Here is a 24,384-nt window from a genome sequence, read left to right as displayed (position 1 = left end):
ACATCAACTCTGTTTCAAGACATACCCTGATGGTTTTCCATCCTGGATAAGAATGTAGACATGTACAGAGCCTAAACGTTTTCTCCAGCAGAGTCCAAATAATGGATTCAGTCAAGCAAGTCTTATGTTTATCAAAATATCCTAGAAATATTCTGGAAATTATTTTCTTGATTCTTACATTCCTAAGTTAATGCGGGCCTGTTAGGATGGTGATTGTGTCTCTCCTTGTCATCATTTCAGCTGCCTGGTCTCTGAAAGAAAACCATGTCGACATAACTCAGACTTTATGATGCATCTGTGTGTGTCTTGCAGTTTCTCTTCAAGTTCTTGTCCAGTACAAACTCTCTGTCTTATCTGGACCTCAGTGATACCAGCTGCCCTCTGGACACGGTCAGTGACATACTGTTTTTATAACTGTGGACTTCTTTCCATCATCTCATTCATTTCTCATTGATTGATATTTGGAAGAATCAGAGGCCATGGTTGGATCTCAACAAAATGGATAAAACAATAAAACAAACCAAAATCAGTGACCTCATAGCTTGTGCCCAAGACCAATCTGTATTACATTACATCTATGTTAATATTTATGTTTTATCCACTCATATATCCAGTTTGATAGCCTCCCCAGGTTGCCAGTCTGATGCAGTGCCAACACATAGTCATTGTATTTGTTCTTGTATGCACAGTATCAAAACAGTGGTTTGAAACAATTGCTTCAGATGCTTGTATTTTACTTGCTTGTCTTTCTGTAGATAACTTTCGCTCACTTTAACCTTTCTTTTCATGCAGTTATTTGTGTCGCTGTCTGCTGGATGTTGTTACAAACTGGTGCACCTTAACCTGGCCAGGAATCCTTTCAGCCACAGGTCAGCTCCACTGTCCATATCTGTAAACTCACTGGACTTCAGTTTCTTAGTTGCTTTGAAATGCAGCAGCTTTTGAAAACCAGTAGAGGACATTCCAAGCCTATGGAGTCATACTGCGACAATTTATAGGATCAACCAATCCACAAGTTTACTTAAACAACATTAATGAACAAATTAAATATGAATATTCAACACAGTACTGCAGTACCTCAGATTACAGTCTGAGAACATAGTAGCATGAAGTGTTCAGAAGGAGCTTTGACAGCATGTGCACAAACTGGCTTATACCATAAACAAGTGGCTTTTACAACATATCACCTGATGTTGTTGAGAGTTGTTAAAGTTGTTAATACCTTTAAATGTGAAACGCCTTTCACCATAGAAAAAAAGAGCAATTCCAGAATTAGTAGATAATTTAGGTGTCAACATAAATAAATAAATCAGAAAAAAAAGATGTCCCATAATTTCTTTCATCCAACTGGTGTTTTTATAACAATATGCTTGGTGCTATGTTTGACACAATCTTGTTACAAATTCTTAGGAACTTGAAAAATGATATTTAATATTTTCCATATACACAATATATTAAGCCATTAAAAAGATATCATATTAAACTGTCATCAGCTGATAGATTCAGAGATTGAGAGATAGTATCTACTAAGTCATCTATTAATTGAAAGGTTGAATATGTGAACCTGATCCAGACACTCTGTTGTCTTCATGAATGTTTATGTGACTACTACAAGAAATCTCTTTCTCTCTCTCTCTCTCCCTCTGTGTGTGTGTGTGCATGCACGTGTGTGCATGTGTATAGAAAGGTGCAGGAGGTCACGAGGAGCATTCAAGAGTTCTTTAGTCAGAGCTGTGAGCTGAAATATGTTGGGCTGTCTGCAACCAAACTACCTCCACAAGCGCTCAGGTGTGTCCACACACTGTCACATTATAATATGACACGAAAGCTCACTGTTGGCAGTAGGAACTGTAAAGTGGCTGAAAAAGTCTGGCTAAAAATGTAGTTAATTAATGAATGAAGCCCTGAATGGGAATTAAAATGCATGTTTTTGTACTTTTATATTCTAAATCAGTCACACGCAGTTAGTTGAGACGTTTTTTTGTACAGCCATATTTCACCACCACTACACTGTAGGCACTTTTCACACTGCTTTTCAGAGTAATGTTAATGACCACAAAATTTTTTTGTGGGTTTTATTTTCATCAGTGTATTTTATCAGTGCTTTGCATTGACCTTTCATTTTTGTGAATCATTAAGTAACTCAATAAAAACCTGTTTGTTAGCTGTGCTTAATGATATCAGACAGCAGGGGAAAAAACGTGGTGGTTGATGTTAGTCAGCGCTGGCAACCTTAGTTGTATTTAATATGACAGCATTTTTGACTTGGTTAGAATAAAGATGAATAAAAATATAGTTTTTCCACCACTCTTATCACAATTACTATTGTACGTACTAACTGTGGAGCATCCCATGTATTAGTAAGAGATGTTTTGAAGCGCTTTAGGTTCATATGTGTGAAAGTTTTTGTCAAACTATATCTTGTTAGGAAATACTAGATTAAAAAAGCAACCATTGCTTACCTTCAGAGTACTACTGTCCACACTGCCAACACATATTGTACTTTCTAAAAAACAATTACAAATACTGACGAACTAGTAGTCTGTGGTTAATGAATCTGTTGATATGTTTTGCAACTAGGTTATTACTGCAGGGTCTGGCAACCAACAAACGACTGTTTGGGCTGGAGTTAGACCTAAGCAGCTGCGAGGTACACACTCACATACCCTCATGCAGAAAGAATAGCTTTTTTCATTTATGATGAATGGTAGCATCCACAGTAGGTACATATTTTAGACCAATAAATATGTGTTTGTTTATGTGTAGCTACGTTCAGCAGGAGCCCAGGTGATACAGGAACACATCTCTGAAGCCACAGCCATCAGAAGTCTGGATATCTCTGACAACAGTATGCAAAACAACTTTCTTACACACAAATCCAATTATGCCATATAAAACCTGCAAAACTCATTTCAGTACATTGAAGTTCAGGACGAGAAGGCCTGGCTCACAGTCCCCGCTCTAACTCATCCCAAAGGTGTTCTAACTCAGGCCAGTCAAGTTCTTCCACACCAAACTGTCTCATCCATGTCTTTATGGACTCTGCTTTGTGCACTGCTGTGCAGTCGTAGTGCAACAGGAAGGGGCCATCCCCAAACTGTTCCCACAAAGTTGGGAGGATGAAATCCAAAATGTCTTGGTATGCTGAAGCATTAAGAATTCCTTTGACTCCGGAGAACACGTCCACTGCTGAGTCCACTAGCAACACTTTGACAGGCTTGGATGAAGCTGCACAGCCATGGAAACCAACTCCATGAAGCTCTGGATGCATTGTTTATCAGCTAATCTGAATGCCACATAAAGTCTGTTGTGACTGACTCAACCCAAAATTGGTGACTTCTGTGCGTGACAGTGTATCTCTGAGTTCTTTGCCTAATTTTGTCAAATGCTTATTTTAAAATTCAAATTATTTTTCCTCTCCAGAGTTAGGTGAGAAGATTGATAGCACCCTCATAACTATAACCTTAATATGATCAACAACAATTTGACAGTTAGCTTTTTTTCACTAGATGAATAATAAGAGAAGAGAAAATACAGTAAACCCATTTACACCAGGAAGAATGAATGCCTCCATTCCACCACTTTTCCCTTGCTCTCTGACTGTAGGTTTTGAGAATGACATGGTGACCCTGGTTCTGTCAGTCGGTCGATGTCAGTCTCTTCGACATCTTGCTCTGGGGAGAAACTTTGCCATGAAATCCAGGTATGATGAAAAAAATTAAGAGGTTGCTACATTGTCTACTGACATCAGTTTATCACACTGACCCTTCACAATGTTTAAAATGCTTGCAAGTAAAGTAAATACAACTGATTATCTTATTTGAATGTTCATTAAAAGTAAGTGGTTATACATAATAGTAGTCCGCTGTGTGCAGCGGGTCATCAGAATAGAAACATAAAAATGATGGCCATCACTTTTATAGAATAAGATTGTCAAAGACGGCAACTGAAATGCAGATGTTCACAGTTATATTCAGGGCTGCACAAAAGTGGTCCGCAGGTGCGCATTCGCTGTCAAAATAAAAGACACGCACCAGATAAGAAGTTGCAACGCGTGTTTGCGTACATATAAAAGGCACTGTTTTTGTCTGCTAGAGTGGGATTTTCACAGCATATTCTGCACCACATCTCTGTGCGTTCATCATTTGTTTGAAGCCAGCTCACCTCCTGCAACCACTTTTCCGAGAATACGCGCTTCTTTTGCAGTTCGGACTCCTTCTGACATTCTTTGGAGGTGAAGGAACACCAAACTCATTGCTTAAAGGAGCTTGCTTCTTCGACATCTTTAGTGGTTCTAAACAAATGTCTGTCCTCCTCCAGAAAATCTTATGTACGCAAACGCGCGTTGCAACTTCTTATCTGGTGGGCGTCTTTTATTTTGACAGCGAATGCGCACCTGCAGACCACTTATGTGCACCCCTGGTTATATGTTGTTAAACTGAGTAACTGAATTCAATTAAACAGCATTTGCATGATATAAAATTTGTATCGCACACAAAGTATAGTAATAGTAATGTAAAAAAATACCCCCAGAAACTGCAATATCAGCAACTGTAAAGCTGCACTTTCAGAATCTGTAACATCATCACTCAGTATTAATGCAGCAAACTGATGCATGATTTGGACAATATGGTAACATCATTTCTGTGGTAGAACATTTAGTTTAAAAGATGAACACAAACTTGACCTTTGAAACACATAGGTCAGAATATTTCCAGGTCAAACACACATTTGACCTATTTATCATAATCCAAGCCATAATTTATCTGCATTTATGTTCCTGCCTCTAGCTATATTGGTCCTAGATTCATAATCTGAGTTTCTCTTTTCCATAGACACCAGGTGTTGTTACAAGGTACACAAAGAACTATCACTTTCTGCCATTCGTTTGGCTCAACCCACAAAACGTGCCACTGCTAATTAAATCTTTCAGATCACAATATTTATTTCAAAGTGTGTGCTATTTGTAAACTAGTCAGCCTGTAATTTAAAGAATGTAAATCAGTAAATGTATTTTCTCCTTGTTCTTAAGTTTTTTCTCTTCTTTCTCCCTTCATTTCATGTCTGCCTACTTTGCTATTGACCAGAGCACTCACTGATGTTCTTCAACGTATAGCTCAGCTAATCCAGGATGAAGAGTGTGTGAGTGAAACCTTCAGTATACTTTAATGTAATTCAGTAGCCCTGCAATGGATGTCCAGCCTGTCAGATGTGTTACCCTGCCTGTGACCCTGAAATTGAAATCTGTGTTTGCAGCCCTTGCAGTCTTTATCAGTGTCTGACTCCAAGCTGAAGACTGGGATGCACATTCTGCTGAGTGCTTTGGGTGGTCATGCTGCTCTGGTTGAACTTGACATTAGTGGAAACGTTATTGGAGATACAGGAGCTAAAATGCTGTCCAAAGCCCTGATGAGTAATACCAGCCTGAGGTGCACATGTAAACACTCACACACACTCTCTCTCTCTTTCAAGAATGTTTGTAATTAATAAATCTTCTAATCCGAAGAGCTAATTAGTGAATTAAAGATCATCCTTTCAGAGGCAGAGAAAGTATGAAATATCAGTGGAAGACAGAGCTGTATTTCCTCAAACTGACTGATCTCTCTTTTTTAGGACTTTAACATGGGACAGAAACAATGTGACTGCTAGAGGTTTCCAGGATGTAGCAGATGCCTTGGAGAGGTCATGCACACACACACACACACACACACACACACACACACACACACACACACACACACACACACACACACACACACACACACACACTGGCAAAGCTATAGGACACCAAAAGACAACCAACATTAAGACTGTGTAACAGTTTTTTCTGATTGCTTAAGCACATTTTTTGTAACTATTGGCTATTTTTGCAAAACTCTACACACAAATAAGAAAACCTGTCACCCAATTATCAAAACATTGTAGTTCTCTTGCAAAAGCGAACACAGCTAGATTAACTCTTCACACCTTCGTAAAAATGGTGTTTTCGTATCAAACAGTACACACAAGCCATCATCTACTAAGCACACAATGTGCCAACTGCACACTGATGGTATGAATACAAAACACATCTGGCTTTTGCTTTTTCTGTGTACAGATGTCAATTTGAGGTCACACTTTTGTCATAGTGTCATGTAAACATACAAGGATCCAAACTTCAAGTATTGGTGTTTATTCACACTCATCAAAACCAAGACAAAGTCAGAACACAAAATAGGAATTTCACAAAAAAAAGGAAAAAAAAAGATCAATCAGCCTACATCATGTCGTCTTTCTGGGTCCGGCCACAAAATTTCGTCCACATCGCATGCGATATCCTCCAGTCCGAGGCACCGGGGAAAATATCTCCTTGAATGCCGTATCCAGGCCTGACATGATGCCTGGTCAATATCTCCACATGCCTCCTCCATTGCCTGTAAAAGGGCTACCTGTTGATGAGGATGACGGTCGTACACTTTCCAGCGCCAGGCAGAGAAGAACTCCTCGATGGGATTTAAGAATGGAGAGTATGGAGGGAGGTTGATTGCCATGAAGGATGGGTGGTCTGTAAACCAGTTACCGACCAAAGCAGCCCTATGGAAACTAACATTGTCCCATATGATGACATATCGGGTCTGCTCTGGTCTCTGAACAGTGAGCATGTCATGCAAGGTGTCCAGGAATGCAATAATGTGTGCAGTGTTGTATGGGCCTATGGTTGCATGATGGTGAACAACACCATTTTGGCTTATAGCTGCACACATGGTTATGTTACCACCACGTTGTCCTGGGACATTGATGATGGCACGGTGTCCAATAATGTTCCTGCCACATCTCCTGGTTTTACTGAGGTTAACCAGGATCCACAAAAAGTAGCTCATGTCCCATTGCATCTGCTTCTAGTTCCATCACTCTCTGGACAAGACAAAACAAATGCAACACATCAGGCCCATGCACAGCACTACAGTATGCACTTCCAAATTCAGAACCAATGACACTAGCTTACCTGCACATAGTCATATCGCAGTTGCTTTACACGTTCTGTGTTTCTCTCGAAAGGAACTCTGTAAATTTGCTTCATTCTTATTCTGTGGCGCGCAAGTACATGACTCAGTGCAGAAATGCTTGCACTGTGTACATTTTGAAAGATGGTGTCATTATCAATTATGCGCTGCTGTATTTCGCGCAGTCTTATTGCATTATTGGCAATCACCATGTTCACTATATGGGTCTCTTGCTCTGGAGTGAACATTCTGCCTCTGCCCCCAACATCTGGACGTCTAGCAATTCTGTAAAGTAACAATTTCAGTATTTTTGCATGTATGGTACTGTTGTGTTTCTCATTAGAGTATGGCAGTGCTACAAAGTACTTACCGATTCTCATTTCGGAATGTCCTAATGATGCCTGCCACAGTGTAGCGGCTCAGTTTAGGCTGAACCCGTTGGCCAGCTTCCCTCAGGCTCATCCCATGGTTGATGACATGGTCCACTATTGTAGCTCTGATATCATCAGTTATTCTGTTTCTTACTCTTCTTACCCTTCCTCTTTCCCCTCCTCGTCCTCTTCTTGCTCCTCCACGTCCTCTTCCTCCAACTTCTTCACCTCCACGTCCTCTTCCTCCAACTTCTTCACCTCCATGTCCTCTCCCTCGGCTTCCTCTGATTCTCACTCTTCTCACTCTTGCTGCTCCTTCCATTGTACTCCACATAGACAGCTTACCTGTGGCCTGTTTATAGTGCTTAGGCTGATTGCAAAGTGGACTAATTATCTAAAACAGTTTTCACATGTGACAGTGTGCCAGACAGTTGGCAAAATAGTGTTAATGATAGCCATACATGTGTATAATTTTGCTAGGAGTGTGTTGGAAATTTGGTAATTGAGTGTAAGCAGTGAGTTGTGTTTAAAGTTCTGCAAAAAGAGTGTTGTGCAGTGAATTGTGCCTACAGTTTTGCAAAGTGTGTGTTACAAAATGGCAAACTGAGTGCAAAGCAGTGTTTGTGCTTTTAGTTTTGCAAACTCAGTGAGTGGTTTTGCTATAAGTATTAATAGTTTTAGAAATTGTGCTATAAGAATCACAGTTAGGGTTTAAGCATTCAGAAAAAACTGTAATTAAAATACTTTTTGCACTTGTTAAAAAAAAAAAGTTTTTAAAAATATACAATTCCTTTGAGACACTGGCTGCTTTTTCACTCATGTTTAGTCCAGTCCTTGTAGCTGACAAATTTCAAAGGAATGTTTTGTGTGTTCACTTGTTTATTTGATTCCTAAGCTGCTTAAGACTGATCTATGGATCTTTCAAACATAAAAATGGCACCTAACCCAAGGAATGTCTATTACATGTCTACATATAATAGACAACTTAGCAAAGAACCATTTAAATCATATATTCATACAACAGAACAAAAAGCAGCCAATATCCACAAAAGAGCTTTGTAATGTCCTTCAAGATGCTTTGAGAACTATTCCTGAAGACTATTTAGAAAAATTATAAGAAATATGAGAGAATTTAGGCTGTGTTGAAGAATAAAGGTGGTCATATCATAGAGAGGTATTTGCAAGTCTCAATAAATTGCTGCACCTAGTTCCCATTTTCCTATTAAATATTTTAAAAAGAGAGACAGGTCCTGGGTTTGAATCCAGTCTGATGCTCTGTGTGGAGTTTGCATGTTTGCATGTTCTTGATGTTAGGTTTCTTTGTTATGCAGGAACTTCACTCTGCAGCACATGTCTCTTCCCCTGGCCGATCTCACAGCGAGTTATCGTAGCAACCCTGACAGAACAAAAGAGGCCCTGCACAAGGTCAGTGTGTTTAGCAGGTTGTTATTTAAGATTGTATGTGTTTTATGTGTTTAGGACAACGGTCAATTTATTTTTACATCACAGTTGAAGTTCATGTTTTCTCTTGTTTTCTATTGCTGGCAATGTGTTTTTTGGACATCAGAGAACTGAGGCAGCAAATGCAGACAGCATACATATCTAACAGATTCATTGTACTCTATGTAGCGATACAGTCCAAATTTATATTATATATAGTAATATATATTAATTGTTGTTTGGAAAGGCTTCTTCTTTTTCCGGACGTCAGCTGTGTGTCTTTGTGTGTGTGTGTGTGTGTGTGTGTGTGTGTGTGTGTGTGTGTGTGTTCAGATTCAGCAGCATTTAGACAGAAACAACCAGAGACAGTCTGACAGCATAGAACTTCGACAAGTCTTTAGAACTCAACAGTCTGAAAAGGTAAGCCAGTAAAAATACAAGATATTAATTTATGTAACTACAGCATAATTTATTCAATTAGTAAATTTATATAACTAGTAATAGTTGCTGCTCATTTTAAGGGGAATTAAACAGACTTCACAGCTTAATTACCAAGAAACATTGTTACAACAAAGAAATAACTGACCAAATGAAAATTACCTTACTCTTTGTACTAGGTCATATAAATCTTATGTGTATGCTGTCCACCGTTTTAGCTCATCCATGGAATGTGCCGCCAGTTAGAGAGCAGCCTTCAACGTTTAAGCCACTGTAGCATTCAAGAGGACCAAGCTGATGTCCTCAAAGCGCACGAGGTGCTGCAACATGCCAGGGACTCTTTAAAGGTACATGCTTCAAAGTTAATTTTGGATATTTAAGCATATTTAAGTATGTTTTGATTGTTTTCCTCCTACCTTTGCAAGGGGACAGAATATAAGATACAAAAAACCTCTTTTAAATGAAGTGAATGCTTTTTGAATGAAGTCAAGAATTAGCCTGTAACAATATCCTCACTAAAGTGACCAGGGATTGTAAATGATGCTGTATGCCACCTAATATTTCTTTTGGTATTATTTGTGTAGCTGCTGCCGTCGCTATATGAGGTAGGCAGGAAGTGCGCCTCCGATGGAGACTTTGTGAACACCATTCTTACTGACACGGCTACTGCACTGACCAATGAGTTCACTAGGAGCATACAGGTAAATGTTTAGAAAGCACTCACTGTGTGCACACGCGTACACACACACGTTCAAGAAATATGAGGATCCATGTCCAACTTCAACTTCAGCAACAACAACAATCACACACAGGTAGCCCAAATCAAACATGAATACATTCTTGAAAAAAGGCTTCGCTTGCAAATAACTTGGGGGCTTCTTCATCTACAGAACACAGTGTAGTTTAAAGTATCTGAGAATCCCCAGAAAGCTTAGTTAATATAGACTGAGGCAAAATAGAGTAGAGCCATGTAGTCTGAGCAATCAAAAAATGAATTTATTTTGGAATGGACGCTGTTTTTTCAGCTAGCCACATAATTTGTCTGCTAAAGTTTTAAAAAATAAGCAAAAAAAGTGCTGTTTTAACCCTTTTTTTTTTAAAGTTGTCTATATTATTTCCAATTAAGTTAAGGGTGTTAATGACGTTTGAAAATTCTGTCTTTAATTTTAAAAAACTCATACATGTATTTATGTGTATATATTTTAAAAAGAAAAAGAAAAGAAAAAAATTTGACAAAAAAGTGTCCAAAAAGCGATCAGAAATGAAAATTATGTAACATAATACCATGTTCGAACTATTACTGTAAGTTCTTAAGGCTATTTGGGAGTTTAGTCTGAAGCTAAACGGTAACATTTGAAGCAATTTCTCATCACACCTCACATTTCTCTCAGATGATGGTGGTTAATTGACTTTGCAAGATTTGCAATGACCCCACTTGTCACAACATGCAACCTTGTTAGTGTGAACATCATCAACAACAAGAGCTCTCTTGGGTGACGGTGGTGAAGATGTGATGCGCAGTGATGGGCGTCCCCCTTTGTGAATTCAAAGGATCAGGCTAACTTCTGCCTGGAAGCTCTTTTGTTTCAGTGGCTTTTGGACACCAAGTAGTTTACAGTCAGGGTGTTAAATGCATTGACAACACCAAGCGTTACAGTTTTGAGTTTAATGCCGGATGTGACATGTATATGAAACGATATTTGACAAATGTCATCTATATCAAACTCTTTTAGAAATGTTACCAGACTAGGTTATATGTGATATGTTATTTAACGATTAGAATTGTTGAATGGGTTTAAATTAACCTTTGGTAAGAGAGAGCTGGGGTTTTAAAATTAGTTAGCTGCCCAGGTGTGCTGCCATTTTGGAAATGATGTCATGGGTGCTTGCCAGGTCAAGCTTGGTCTTGAGGGAAGATTGTTTAATGCTGTTTTGTCTTCAGATGCCCAGTCTTGTCCTTACTGAAGTCCTAGTCTCTGTGTTCCAGGAGCTGTCTCAAGGCCTGATGAGACACGCTGATGCTTTGTACCCACGGGTGGTCCAGCGGTCTAGTGTGTGTGAGTGTCTTTCAGAGTGTGTCTCCAAAAGAAGCACACAGACACACATATTCATAAGAAGCACTCTGGTGGAGAGCACAGGGCACATCATCAACAACAGACTGCAGTAAGGACATTTCCACAGAGCAGTGGTTGACATTTAGTTAATGTTTTTAATGAGATCCCTTATGAGTTAGTACCTATCAGTACCTATTACATATCAGTAAAGTCAATGCACATCATATCAGGATTAGAGATATTGTAGGAGGGCCCTATTTGATGAGTTAAATAAAGATAATTTAGTGTGATGGTTCCATGCTCAGTGTATACATTATAAACATTATAGACTGAAATGTACACATTTCTTTGTCTTTTTTCAAAGTTAAATAAATAAATGCCTGATAGGTATGAACCCTTAGTTTTAGAACTTGTATTAACAATAGGAAACTGATCTACAATACACTGTGAAAGCATCTTCTGTTTAAACAGAACAAATAACATAAACTGTAAAAGACACAGTCTGGTTAGGTAGAGTTTACCCTGCAGACATTTTTGACTGTAAAGCTCTGGCACAATCATTGTATCTCTTATACCAGGTCCTCATAAATGAAGTTGTTCCTTATTTCCTCTGTCGTGTTATTAAAGTGAACTGAAGAAAACACTGACCGTCACTCTGGCTGAAAGCATTGTGCAACAGGTGCTACAGGATCTAAAAGTGGCACAGGATAAAATAGTAAGTGTGTGTGTGTGTGTGTGTGTGTGTGTGTGGACGGGTATTAACATCTTCATGGGGACCAAAAATTGGTAGTTTACTATACTTGTGGGGACAAACAGCCCTTGTGGGGACCAAAATCCCGGTCCCCACGAGTTTGAAGGCATTTTTGAGCCTCAAAATGTGGTTTTAGTGTCAGGGTTACAATTAGGTTATGGTTAGGTTTAGGGTAAGGGTCAGGGTTAGGCATTCATTTTTGATGGTTAGGGTTAGGGTAAGGGGCTAGGGAAAGCATTGTGTCAATGAGATGTCCCCACAAGGATATAAATACACACATGTGTGTGTGTGTGTGTGTGTGTGTGTGTGTGTGTGTGTGTGTGTGTGTGTGTGTGTGTGTGTGTGTGTGTGAATACTACACACTCCCAATCAGCCAAACCATTGAAACCAGGTAAAATAACGAAGGTCATCTTGTTACAGTACATGTTCTGCTGGGAAACCTAGAGTACCTTTATTCATAAAGATGTTGCTTTAACACAGTGGTTCCCAGACTTTTTTTGCTAGGCCCCCCTTTGTTTTACAAGAAAATCTTTGCGGACAGTACAGCACGAGCTCCTGATGCAGGGCTGTCCAAATTCTGCCGGGGATACCTACCTTGGCACCGCCGTCGTGCAGGTAAAGCCAAAGGGAAGTTATGCGTCATCATATTTTCTAGTCTTTGGCTTGGAAGGAAGTTGGTTTGGAAGCATATTTGGCGATGCTTCATCTCCTGCTATGCGTTTGTGTTGGAGCCCCATCAAAAACCTGTCCATCATGCTAGCAGTGTCCAAGCATTCTTTTTTTTAATATACATACTGCGCCCCCCTCTGAGCTCTATAAGCCTCGACATCCACGGACCCCACTCTGTGATTTTACTTGTCCTACCACTTCAATGGCTCTGAGAGTTTAGAAGTCTATTCTGGAAGTATGGTGACATTTCACACAATGCATCTAATTCAGTGCTTAATCCTAATAGCAGTCTATATGACATAAGTAATAGCAATATAATTAATTTTATCTTCAATAGAATGAGAAAACCTTCTTAAGCATTGTACTGCACTGCATGTAAATATCTTTGGTATACGCAATCATGGGGATAATTGTTTTCTTGTATTATTCAGGATTGTCTTATAAAAGAAAATACATGCAATACCCAGAGACTCAACATCCCAGAACTCAAAGTGGTTGAGAGTGACTTCCCAACTGATGACGTTAGTAACACACACCTATCTATCCATCCACTCTTTTTTTAATCTAATTGTTTAATTTTCCGATTTTTCATAATATTTTATTCTATTCTCTCCATCACAGTACAGTCCAGCAATTTGGAGAAATAGCTTTTACTCTAAGAGCCTGAGACCCGCCTGTTCAATTAAAAGTAAGTGAAAAGTATTGTGTAATCCAGTCTCTGAATCTGGATTCTGCTCACTTCAAGTAATTCAGTGTACATGTGGAGGTAACTGCAAGAACCATCAAAAGAATCAAAATCTAATTTAGAGTCATTTGTACTCACCTGTTCTAACTTCTATATTTGTCCAGTCACTCACTGCTGTTTCCAAACAGGTAGAGCAAAAACTGTTATTCTAACCACAATTCAAAATAAAATACATTTTTTACAGTGTAAAAAAAAAATCATTAAATATAGATAAAAAATAATTAGGGTCTTTACATGATCTGGTTTTGCTCAAATCATAGTCTACTTTCTGTAATCTCATACAGTCTTCTTATATTCTGTTTCAGTATAATAAAAATGTCTACTATCAATTATTATCATATATAGAGAGCACTGTGCAAAAGTCTTGACTACCCACTCATTTTATAACATTTCATTAGAAAAATAGGATATAGGTGCAGTGATTTATTGAAGCCTACATGGAAATACAATTTATGGGGGGGGAAAAGACAACAAGCTTGAAAGTCAGTTACTGGTATGATAGTTACCAGTATGAATTACTGGTATCACCTTTATTCTTCAACCCAGCCTGAACTCTGCAGCAGCTTTCTTGTAATTTCTTAAGTAAATGGTAAATGGCCTGCATTTGTATAGCGCTTTACTAATCCCTAAGGACCCCAAAGCGCTTTACACATCCAGTCATCCACCCATTCACACACACATTCACACACTGGTGATGGTAAGCTACATTGTAGCCACAGCCACCCTGGGGCGCACTGACAGAGGCGAGGCTGCCGGACACTGGCGCCGCCGGAAGTATTCCTGAAGTAGTCTTCAGGAATAGTTCTCTAAGCACCTTGAAGGACATTACAAAGCTTTTCATTGGATGGTGGCTTCCTTTTGTTCCATTCTCTATCAAGATGAACGCACATTGCTTCAATAACGTTGAGGTTGGGGCTCTGGGGAGGCCCATCCATGACTGATGCTGTTCCACTGTGGGCTTTTTCTATCTAAGTATGGGTTTATTGCAGTGACAGTCTGTTTGGAATCATTGTTTTGCAGAAGTCGCATCCCAATCTGATGCTTTACAGATAGTATTATCTACGTTTCAAGATTCCCAACACCAGAGTTTGAGGCTCAAACGTAGCCCTAAACCCTGACCTCCTCCAAACATGCTGATGACTATTTGAAATAAAAATTTCCATTTGGATTCATCACTCCATAAGACCTGTTGCCACAGATTTTCATTGCAGTTCTTCCTTCCTCTGAAAATGGTTAGGTACAAAGACTGGACTAAAATTGAGTGAAAAAAACCCCAACCAATGTCCAAACTTTCAGAAAGCCTGGACAACCTGTGTTCAAACCACAAGCAAAATATAAAAACATTAGCAGAGTACTATATATACAGTGCCTGTTGATAAGCTCCCCAATGTGTGTTGCTTTGCTCTCAGGTCCTTCCAGTTTTCTTTATTTAGGTTCAAACCCCCTGCAGCTTCCTGCTGGAAAACTACTCAAAGGGAGAAAATCCTTAAGGCCTAGGGCACTTCCCGAACTGCAAACAACAGAGGGTCTAAACAGCCATCCCAATTGCATCCGTTCTTGTGAATGGACTTACAAATCACAGACTTTAACATTTTATTCAGCGCTGCACCAACCTGCCAGTCTGAGGGTGGTAGACGCTGTTCCGAACAGATTTAATGGGCAGTACTTCAGACTGACCATTAATGGTAACGGGCACTTTCGGAATGGCTGGCTGGTTCAGGATGCCCCGTGGTTTGCCCAGAGTCAGTGTCAGACCACCTTGCATCACCACTAAGCCCAGCACAGACATCACAATTCTTTACTGGTTATGAATGCACCCCTGCACACTTCCCCATTAATTTAGTAACCTAGGTCAGTCTGTTCCCAGAATTAAGAGGTGCGTCCACAGCCTTCAGTCTATATGTTTTGCCCCTGTATTTAATTTCCACAGGCACTATAGGATATTTATGAGTGTCCCCAGTTAAACACCTAATCTCCACACACTCTGATTACTGCAATGCCCCCGGGTGAACCAGGGTTTGGTGGACCAGAGAACACCATAGCTGGGCGTGTACTGACACACTGTAAGTCTCTCCTGGACTAAGGAAGGGCCTGGTAACATGGAACACTTTTTGCACCACCATCCGTGGGCACTCTCAGTGTCCCGGCCACCGACACCTCCAGCACCCCCTCCATGGAGGTGCATCTAATTTATGTGATGACTACTTCCAAGAACTTTGCAACCTGTTCTCTATTGTGTGCCTTTTCACTTGTTTCTTATTTATTCCTGCTGTTTTACTATTTATATCTAATTCCTGCACAACTGGTCTGGAGCATCCACATTTTCATTGTACATGTACGATGACAATAAAGGACTATTCTATTCTATTCTATTCTATTCTATTCTATGCTATTCTGATGGTATCACGGCCATATTCTGTATAAGGGTAATCTGGTGACAAACTGCCCGGTATTACATCTGAGCTCATGTACATGTACCCTTCCATCATATCATGCTGTATTCTTCATATATCCTGTGCCATGCTGAACTATTCTGTGGCAGACATGCAGCACTGTTTGGTTAATTGGAGCATAGCCTGTTTACTTTCACACCAGTGACTCTTACCACAGGAGAGATCAGATGGAGAGAAGATGGAGGAGAGGACAATTTGCATTCTTGAATTTATTTATCTATGCAGCAGGGACAACACATATTAAAATTGCTGCGTTTAAATAAAACACGACTGATACCATAGAATGGTAATAACCACTAATTTGCAGACCTTGTCCCTGGTTAGATTTTTAAGACACAACATAATAATACAAATACAGAAACCAGTAGAGTAACTAACAAAAAAATTATAGAACAACATCAACCAATACAGATGTAGACTTCTAAGAACAACAGTTAAGAAGGACAGTAGACTCATTTCAGTGATCACAGATTTCCCTTTGTTTAAGTTATAATTTTGCCTTTGGATTAAAAACTATAAAATCAGTCAATGTTTTCATTCCTGGTAGTAGAATGCTTCAAATCTGTGGACCTTTAACTGTAAAAGAGGCCCAACCAAATCTTTTTTTTTTTTTAATAATCAGTTACTCTTGTTGGAAACTAAATGATGAGGGAAGAAAGTAGGAAACAGTGGGGTGAGTTAGGATATTTCAGCTCACAATGACACAATCCATTGTCCTGTAGCTTCATAGTTTTGAAAGTAATAAAATCTGACACACACAAAGATAAGAGAACATCCAGACGTCCACTGTCTGTGTGATTTTGTGAATGTCTCACACATGTAAGAAAGAATTCGGTCAAAATTTTCTCTAAACTTTCCTACAAAGAGTCTAAATTTGGGTATTTTTATACCCAAAAGTTATTCCTAAATTTACAATTCAAAGGACACTGAAATATTTACATTGTCCCTGGAGCTGAAGGATTTTATTTTGAATAAATTATTTGTTTTCATTCACAGCAAGAGCTATGAACTCCATATATACAACAAGGTTAAAGCTGTATTAAGGTGTGGGATTCTGATTTTACTGTAATATACAGAAATGAACGCGGAATTCTTAGATTTTTCTCTGGAGTTCATAACTCTTGCGGGTTAGTGACCTACCAGCCAATCAGATAACAGTATTCCTTGTCGCTGTAGTAATTTTTTCCCCACCTTACCGTATATCAGTATGTTAGAAGCATTCACCTGTCAATATAGTCCATCATAGGATAATCATCAACCGTATTTCTTATCTGTTGGCTGGTGCCAGAATCATCCCGTGGAGGAGCGGTGGCCATCTTCAACCAAAATGCTCATTTTTAATTTTTAAGAAACACGTCCTGTCAATCATTAGTCTCCGCCCCGCCCCGCCCCTCCCCCTTGAAACACGCACACAACACAAAATCAGGGTAAAAAGTCTAAAGGTGAAAAAAAAAAAGACCTGCAAATGAAAAAAGGGTTTGAAACTGAAACTGAAAAAATTAATTTGAAGCAGGCGAAAAATTAAAACTGCAAAAAAAAAAAAAAATGCATGAAAGCAACCGATTCAAAATAAAATAATTCATTTTTTTAAACTTTTTTTTTCATTTTTTTAAGTAGCAAAAGTTAGAATTTCACTTTTTCGACTGAATAAAACTTTTGAGTGTTTTTTTGTTTTTTTGTTTGTTTTTCTCAATGCTTTCCATAAAGAGTGCTGCCTAGATATTCCCTTGCACACACAGTACATTCCAGCAAATGCTTGTTTATCCCGTGGACTGGGGACCCAGTCTTTTTAGCCTTTTCTCTTTCATCATCTCATTTTGAATGTCGTTTTTCATCACTTGCTTTATTTCATTCTCAGGTCTCCTGGATGCAGACTGGGAGCAGCAGATCAGGGACAGAGCAGAGAGAGAGTGGGGAGGAGGTGCTGGAGAGAAAGACGGAGGAGGAAGGTGTGGCCTGCCTTGGTTACCAACAGCAACATCACTGTCACTCACAGCCTCAAGCCCCACCCTTTCCCCTTCTACTTCCCCGTCCCCCTCCCCCCCAGGACAGAGGGGGAGTAGGCGGAGGGAGGGGGAGGTGGTAGCAGCGGATGCTGCAGAAGCAGTATCAGGAGCGAGAGGAGCATCGTTCATTCCTCTTCCCAGTCTCCCCCTCTTTTACTCCTCCGCTCAAGCTCCAACGGAGGAGGCAGCTGGCTGCGGAGGCTTACACAGGCGAGAGGCTCCCTTCCCTGGCTGCTGCCCCAGCCCGGGCCCCTTCCCCAGATCTGGATACACTGTTTCTCCCATGGAGCCTCTACCCACCCAGGGACAGACTCTAAGGCACTACACTGCCTCCCGACCAAGGCCACGACGCACACATACGCAACCCCCTTCCTCCAGGCCTCAGGTAAGAACACACATGCCAAAGACAGCGCAGACAAACACGCACGCACACACATACTGTGAAGATGCATACAGAGCCATACATATAGAAGAATTTCAATGCAGAACTGACCCTTTTTTATTTACACATAGGCTGTGTACAGTGCATGGGCTTTATGAGGGCCTAGAATGTATGGTCATAAATTACAGCCACAGTAGAAAATAACCGTAACAGGATGCAGGAGCAGAAAGGTGAGAATTAGCAGGAAAGAAGGAGGATAGAGAGAAGGAGGGGGGATCTGTCTATCTGTGTAGCTAGCTATCTGTCTGTCTGTCTGTCTGTCTGTCTGCCTGTCTAGCGCTTACGCTTGTAATTTCTGTCCTGGTGTAGCCATCTTTATCTTTGCATTCTCTCCCCCCACGTAGTTGTGCACAGTGTGTGTGGGAGAACAGGCACATAGGTTTTGGGAGTGGTGTTCCCTGGGTTGTTCCCAATGCTCTCTCTCTCTCTCTCTCTCTCTCTCTCTCTCTCTCTCTCTGTCACTCGGTGTGTGTGTGTGTGTGTGTGTGTGTCTTGGGAATGCTTTCACTAAGTCAATTATTCATGTTTTCACATTAGTGGGGGTCTCTTTCTCTGTGCTGTTACTAAGTGCAAAGAAAAGGGGGATTCTCTTCATCTGGTGTGACCTTATTTGTATGAATTGTGTCTTCTTTTGTTCCTTTTTTTTAACTTTATACGAAGCTGCACATGGGCTGTTTTGTAGATATCATTGGAAAATGGTGGGTTTTTTTGTTTTGTTTTTTTACAATATTATTGGTTTTGTAAAGCCATTTTCACTCATGCATTGCAGCTCTGAACAATGTTAGAGATTATTCCAAGGAGAAAAAAATGTAACTGGTCCAACACTTGTGGATTGGAAATCTCCAGCAATTTAGTGTGCCAGGTCCCAGAGTACAAGTCAGTGTGATAGCTAGTTAAAAGTCTGATTAATTGACAGCTTATTTCAGCAGATGCTGGCAGAACTACTAGTCATTACTGGTATCAGCTTACCAGCTTTAGTAATTCTAAAACTGACTTAAGTGGCTTGAACACGATGCGATATTTTCTAATTGAAAAGCAAGAATAAAGAATTTCTGTAGTTATCGTCCATTATGTGGTTACTGGGCACTGTTTTCAATCATGTGGATGCCATGTTTGCCAGTTATTTTGGTAGCTTGGACTCTTGATGAGTCAGTGATTTATAGTAGTTAGTCATTTGCAGGAAAATGATATAGCAAACATCACAAATTCACTGGATCTGTTTTTAATCACTCGAATGTCTTCTAGTTTTTCAAAATGGGATTGCTGTTGTATTATCTTAAGAATAAACAACAGAATTGCATTTTATGCATTTTCAATAATTAATCTGTTATTTATTTAGTACCAATTCACATCACAGAAAATTTAACATAGTACGGTCAAGACAACAGCATTAAACAGAGAAATCAGTGATGCTGTGTGCGGAAGCAGGTGGCAACTCGAGAGAGGGCAGCTACAGAGAGGATGAAGCACAAACTACAGTGTACACATGCATGAGGAGTGGATGATAAAAGAGTAGGGGAGAGATGCGCAGTGCATCTTGGGAGAGCTTTAGGTCTAACTGAGGGGTTACTGGAGGTATCCCTGTTTTTTATCAAAAATTTCCAAACCGAGGTTGTCTGTCTCCCAAACCAAACGGAGGCTTTGGGAAACAAACAGTGGAAAGGAAGGAAAGGAAAGGAAAGGAAAGGAAGGAGGAAATCTGAAGGCCCTATCTCCTTTTCTACTTTTGCAAAGCTAGAAACAACAAGCAAGGCTGCACTCTGAGAGCAAAGTGCTCTGTTGGGATAATGTGGTACTATGAGCTCTTTAATGTATGATGGAGCTTGGTCATTAAGAGCTTAGTATGTGAGGAGAAGGATTTTGAATTCTTATTCTTACAGGAAGCTAATGTAGACTGTGACATGTTCTGTTAGTACTCTCACTGCAGCATTTTGGATGCTTTGGATGGTCTCTGTTCAGAGATGTATAGCGCATCCTAGTTATAAAAATGAAATAATTTAGCCTAAAAACACAAAGTATTTTTAGCATCATTCTGTGACAGAATACTTCTTATTTTGACAATATTGCTGTTGACAGATGGTAGTCCTGGAGGCCATCCTTTATGTCTGAGTAAGTGAAAACATATTCTGGTGAAAAACCCCCAAAAACTGTATACTTCCCCAGAGCAGTGCTGGGTGCCCATGTGATGCCATATAAAATAAAATATATTCTCACTGTGGCCCCGTTTGGGCCATTTTTTTGTCTTAATTCACACATCAAAAATTAAAGGTCACCAAAATGTTGTGATCAGATAGCTCAAAATGGTGTTAAAGTTTTTAAACTTTTCCCTCCAACCAGGCTGAACCGATTTAATCTGGCACTGTAAAACAAAAACTACAGTAATGCTACAAAGTAAGCCTTGATTTTTCGTTTCAATCCAGTCACAATGAGAACAGTTAGGGCAGCAAGTGTGTCAAAAAAATTATGTCCAGATCTGAGAGTTTTTTGTTTTGTTGTTGTTCACTGTCCATATAACCCCATTTCTTTTGTTTATTAGTCAGGTTTTTAAAGTAATTTTTTAATAGTAATATAATTAATCACTAATTTGCCTTCACTCTCCAAAGTAAATTTTATTGACATTGTACTTAAACTGTTTTGTCAGTTGTTTGTTTTGTGTTAGTAGAAGATCTGGTTTTTCCCAGATCTTTTACACCTGGATAATGAATCCTGTTGTCTGTATGTTTAGTAATTTATTTCTAATTCTTTAATTTGCACACATTAACACAATAATAAAAAATAAATCAGTTAGCTAGTATTTATTTTGAAAACGTAGCACATGCTATTTAATTAATTCATTCAGATGAATTTCAGCTGATTCCAGTGAATTGCCTGAAATTTACAGTAGTCTGAGATTAAATAGGAAAAGACTTTTTGGATAACAAAAAGAGTCTTCTTCCAGCTATATGAAGTGAAAAGCTCTCCTTCTATGCAGTGTACCATATGCCAGTTTGCTAAGAGGTGGCAAAAATTTAGGCTAGTATAACTAACATCTGAAAAGTTAGCAAAAATAAAAAACATAAAAATCTATCTTTCTATCTATATATATGCGTGTGTGTGTGTGTGTGTGTGTGTGTGTGTGTGTATGTGTGTGTGTGTGTGTGTGTGTGTGTGTGTGTGTGTGTGTGTGTGTGTGTGTGTGTGTGTGTGTGTGTGTGTGAAGCAGCATACCAGCCAAGCCTAAAGGTTATAGTTATATCCTATAACTATAACCTATATCCTATAACTATAACCTTTACCAAACGTTTTAAGCCTAATCTTTAAAGTAGAGAGCATGTCTGTGTCTTGATTCCCAACCAGGAGCTGGTTCAACAGAATAGGTTCTGATAGCTCTGCCTCCCATTCTTGTTCTGGAAAGTGTAGGAACCACAAGCCTGTATTCTCAGAGTGAAGTGTTCGGAGAAGACTTTGGAGTTCCTTCTCCTCACATACCTGCAATATGTTTGTGGACCATAACATCTATAACAGGTGGACCTAACTTCTGGGTCTGAAAAGCAAAGACAAAAAGCGGAAGTGCCCAGAACCTGTGGGAAAATGGTAATTGACTCCCTTATGTTGTAACCACAGTGAACACTTTCTTGATAAGCTTGATGCTCCATTCATTATGACCCAAAACTAGCAGTTAAGTGCATTTTGTAAGTTATTCTATTCTAAGTCAGTCAAAATATTTTGTCTTTCAAGATGGGTTCGTTACAATCTCTATCTATCTCTTTGGAATTGATTTTACCCAGTGACTGTCAGCAAGCTTGAGAAGCCATTTGTCAATCAATTAGGGAACAAGCATTTTTCCCTAGTGACCGCAGGTTGCCAGGGAGTCACCAACCAGTCTCTAGGCCTGTGGAACTGAGGCCTAAGGTTTTGTATTTGAGGGGCCTCTCTGCTGTTGATGCTAACATCATTCCCAGAATGCAACGCTATCCACAGTATATTATGGTATTTTATAGAAAAGAGTAAATATTGCCCAGTACACACTGTTTACTGTGATATCAGTATAATTTTAATGGGAAACGATGTGCTGCTATTCGGTTTGACTGTTTTCTTACAGAAATTTGTTTTCTGTATTCTGTCAGACAGCTTTTGTAGCTCATCTTGAGCCTGTGGGGATAGGCTTGGCTATTTACAGATACAGGACATGCATTTGATATTATATTGTCTTTCTTGCCTTTGACAAATTTTATATTTGTGGCAGCACGTATAGTAAAGTATTTTTATTTTAGGATTATGATTTTGATACACCATCTGCCTCAGAATAATGAACTGATGCTGTTAGTAAAAGAAAAGGTATTTTTGTTCCATAACAAAATCTCTTTGTGCAGCTAAAAGCATCTGTCTTACACAGGTTCTCAATATCATCATGCTCAAGTGATTCAGCATAAAACACTTATTAAACCATGAAGAAGTGACACAGTTCCAAAGTCTATTCAGGAGCCATAATGAGGTCCTGTCCATTATACCCATTATTGACAGCATTATTGCTGCTTACACCCTACATCCCCATCATCCATGATGGCCCTAAGGTCAGTCCTTGAAGGCAAATATCTGGGGGTTAAAACCAGGTCCTACCAGTTTTTACTACCAATGTCCTACTAGTTTGTTTGTCTTGGAGACAAATTGCATCAATGCAAGTACTGTCTCCATAACAATGGGAGTTATTAAGTTATTTTTATGAAGATAATTGTTAAGTAAGTATGATAACAGATGGCTAGGACACAAGGCATAGAAGGATCTGGCACATGGAAGACCTCCCACTGTACTGTATATTGGTAGCAGAGAGGTAGAAGCATGTCAGTTGATCCAGAAATCTCACAACACGGCTGTAGGCCGATAGCAAAGCTGGACTCAAATGCAGAGAACCACAGCAGAGATGGCAAGAATTGTTTACAGTGTTTATTGAAAAAGCAGAGACTAGTACGTTGCAAAGTGAGACATGGATTAGACAGGAGCATGGCGTGGGTGGCGTAGTAGCGTGGCTGTGGGTCAATAAGGGAAAACTGGGAATTTACAGGATCAACTGAAGCAAAGCGGGCACGTCTGAGAAAAGAGGGGAAGGGGGTTAGGATGATGGTGGAGTGAAGGATGCTTGGAGAAGTGAGTATTACTGGTATAGCTTACTTGTAGCCAGGGTGGAGTTTGGCTTTGAGGAAAAGGCGGCGAGAATCCAGGTGAGTAATGGTAAAGGCTGGCTGACCTGAGTTCCACTGCATTTGAGATGGTGAGAGATGGCTGGAGGGCAGGCATGTGAGGTTCAGAGGACGTTCCAGAATGGAGAGGTTTTCCAAGAAGAGCTGGAGCTGAAGGAAACTGGCATGTAAGGTCCAGGTGAACTGTGGCACAGGAAAACAAGGTAACATGGAACTTGGAGCAGATTACCAACTTGAGGTAGTTGACGAAGTGGCGGTGAAGGAGAGTCTGTGTGAAGCTTAAATCCTCAACCTGAGGACCAGCTCCAGGTGTGTGGGACTACAGGAGAGATGATGGCTCCGTCCAGGGGTGGAGACCAAGGAAACTCAGAAGCCTCATGGAATTTTCCAGCCATTCCTCCGGATCATGACAAGGAAGGTGGCAAAGTGATTTAGGACAAGAGTGGTACCTTTGGAAAATCTGTATTATCATATTATTATTGTCAGGTGCATATTATCCACTGAAATGCACCTATCAAATAAAGCAAGGAGGGAATTTGGAGGTAAAAAAAGAGCCCACTCAAGAGGTTTGGAATAAACTGTGTATAAAAGAGAGAGAGCGAGAGACAGAGAGAGAGAAAGAGCTTTTGTGGCAGTGTACCATGAGAGTACCATGCTAGCAGGGAGTACAATGAGACAGGTGGCTTAAAAGAAGTGGCAACAAATGAAAGAAAGGATCATTATTTTTCTCCGGCTGATAAGAAAAAATGGATAGAGATAAATGATACTTTTGCCCAGGAAAACCTTCCTTTGTAATGGCTTTGGAACGCTTATATTATTCCAGGCATAATTGTAGGCTCACAATTTCGATTTAGT

General features: G+C 39.7%; 1 protein-coding gene across 1 annotated transcript in view; it reads left to right on the top strand.

The window, feature by feature from the left end:
• The window catches only part of carmil2 (capping protein regulator and myosin 1 linker 2), a 68,728-nt gene that overhangs the window by 13,740 nt on the left and 30,604 nt on the right, over positions 1-24,384 (top strand). The window contains exons 14-31 of the mRNA XM_063479050.1: positions 313-390; positions 793-869; positions 1,684-1,788; positions 2,581-2,650; positions 2,767-2,848; positions 3,607-3,703; positions 5,088-5,142; positions 5,257-5,429; positions 5,614-5,682; positions 8,686-8,779; positions 9,128-9,214; positions 9,451-9,579; positions 9,817-9,933; positions 11,220-11,395; positions 11,914-12,001; positions 13,138-13,227; positions 13,328-13,394; positions 17,763-18,295. Coding sequence (XP_063335120.1) covers positions 313-390; positions 793-869; positions 1,684-1,788; positions 2,581-2,650; positions 2,767-2,848; positions 3,607-3,703; positions 5,088-5,142; positions 5,257-5,429; positions 5,614-5,682; positions 8,686-8,779; positions 9,128-9,214; positions 9,451-9,579; positions 9,817-9,933; positions 11,220-11,395; positions 11,914-12,001; positions 13,138-13,227; positions 13,328-13,394; positions 17,763-18,295 — 2,187 coding nt within the window. The remainder of the gene's footprint in view (positions 1-312; positions 391-792; positions 870-1,683; positions 1,789-2,580; positions 2,651-2,766; positions 2,849-3,606; positions 3,704-5,087; positions 5,143-5,256; positions 5,430-5,613; positions 5,683-8,685; positions 8,780-9,127; positions 9,215-9,450; positions 9,580-9,816; positions 9,934-11,219; positions 11,396-11,913; positions 12,002-13,137; positions 13,228-13,327; positions 13,395-17,762; positions 18,296-24,384) is intronic.

Source organism: Pelmatolapia mariae, linkage group LG7 (assembly GCF_036321145.2).
Source record: "Pelmatolapia mariae isolate MD_Pm_ZW linkage group LG7, Pm_UMD_F_2, whole genome shotgun sequence".
Taxonomy (NCBI): Eukaryota; Metazoa; Chordata; class Actinopteri; order Cichliformes; family Cichlidae; genus Pelmatolapia; species Pelmatolapia mariae.
Note: the sequence above shows the minus strand (reverse complement) of the source record. Positions and strands in the feature narration are given on the sequence as shown.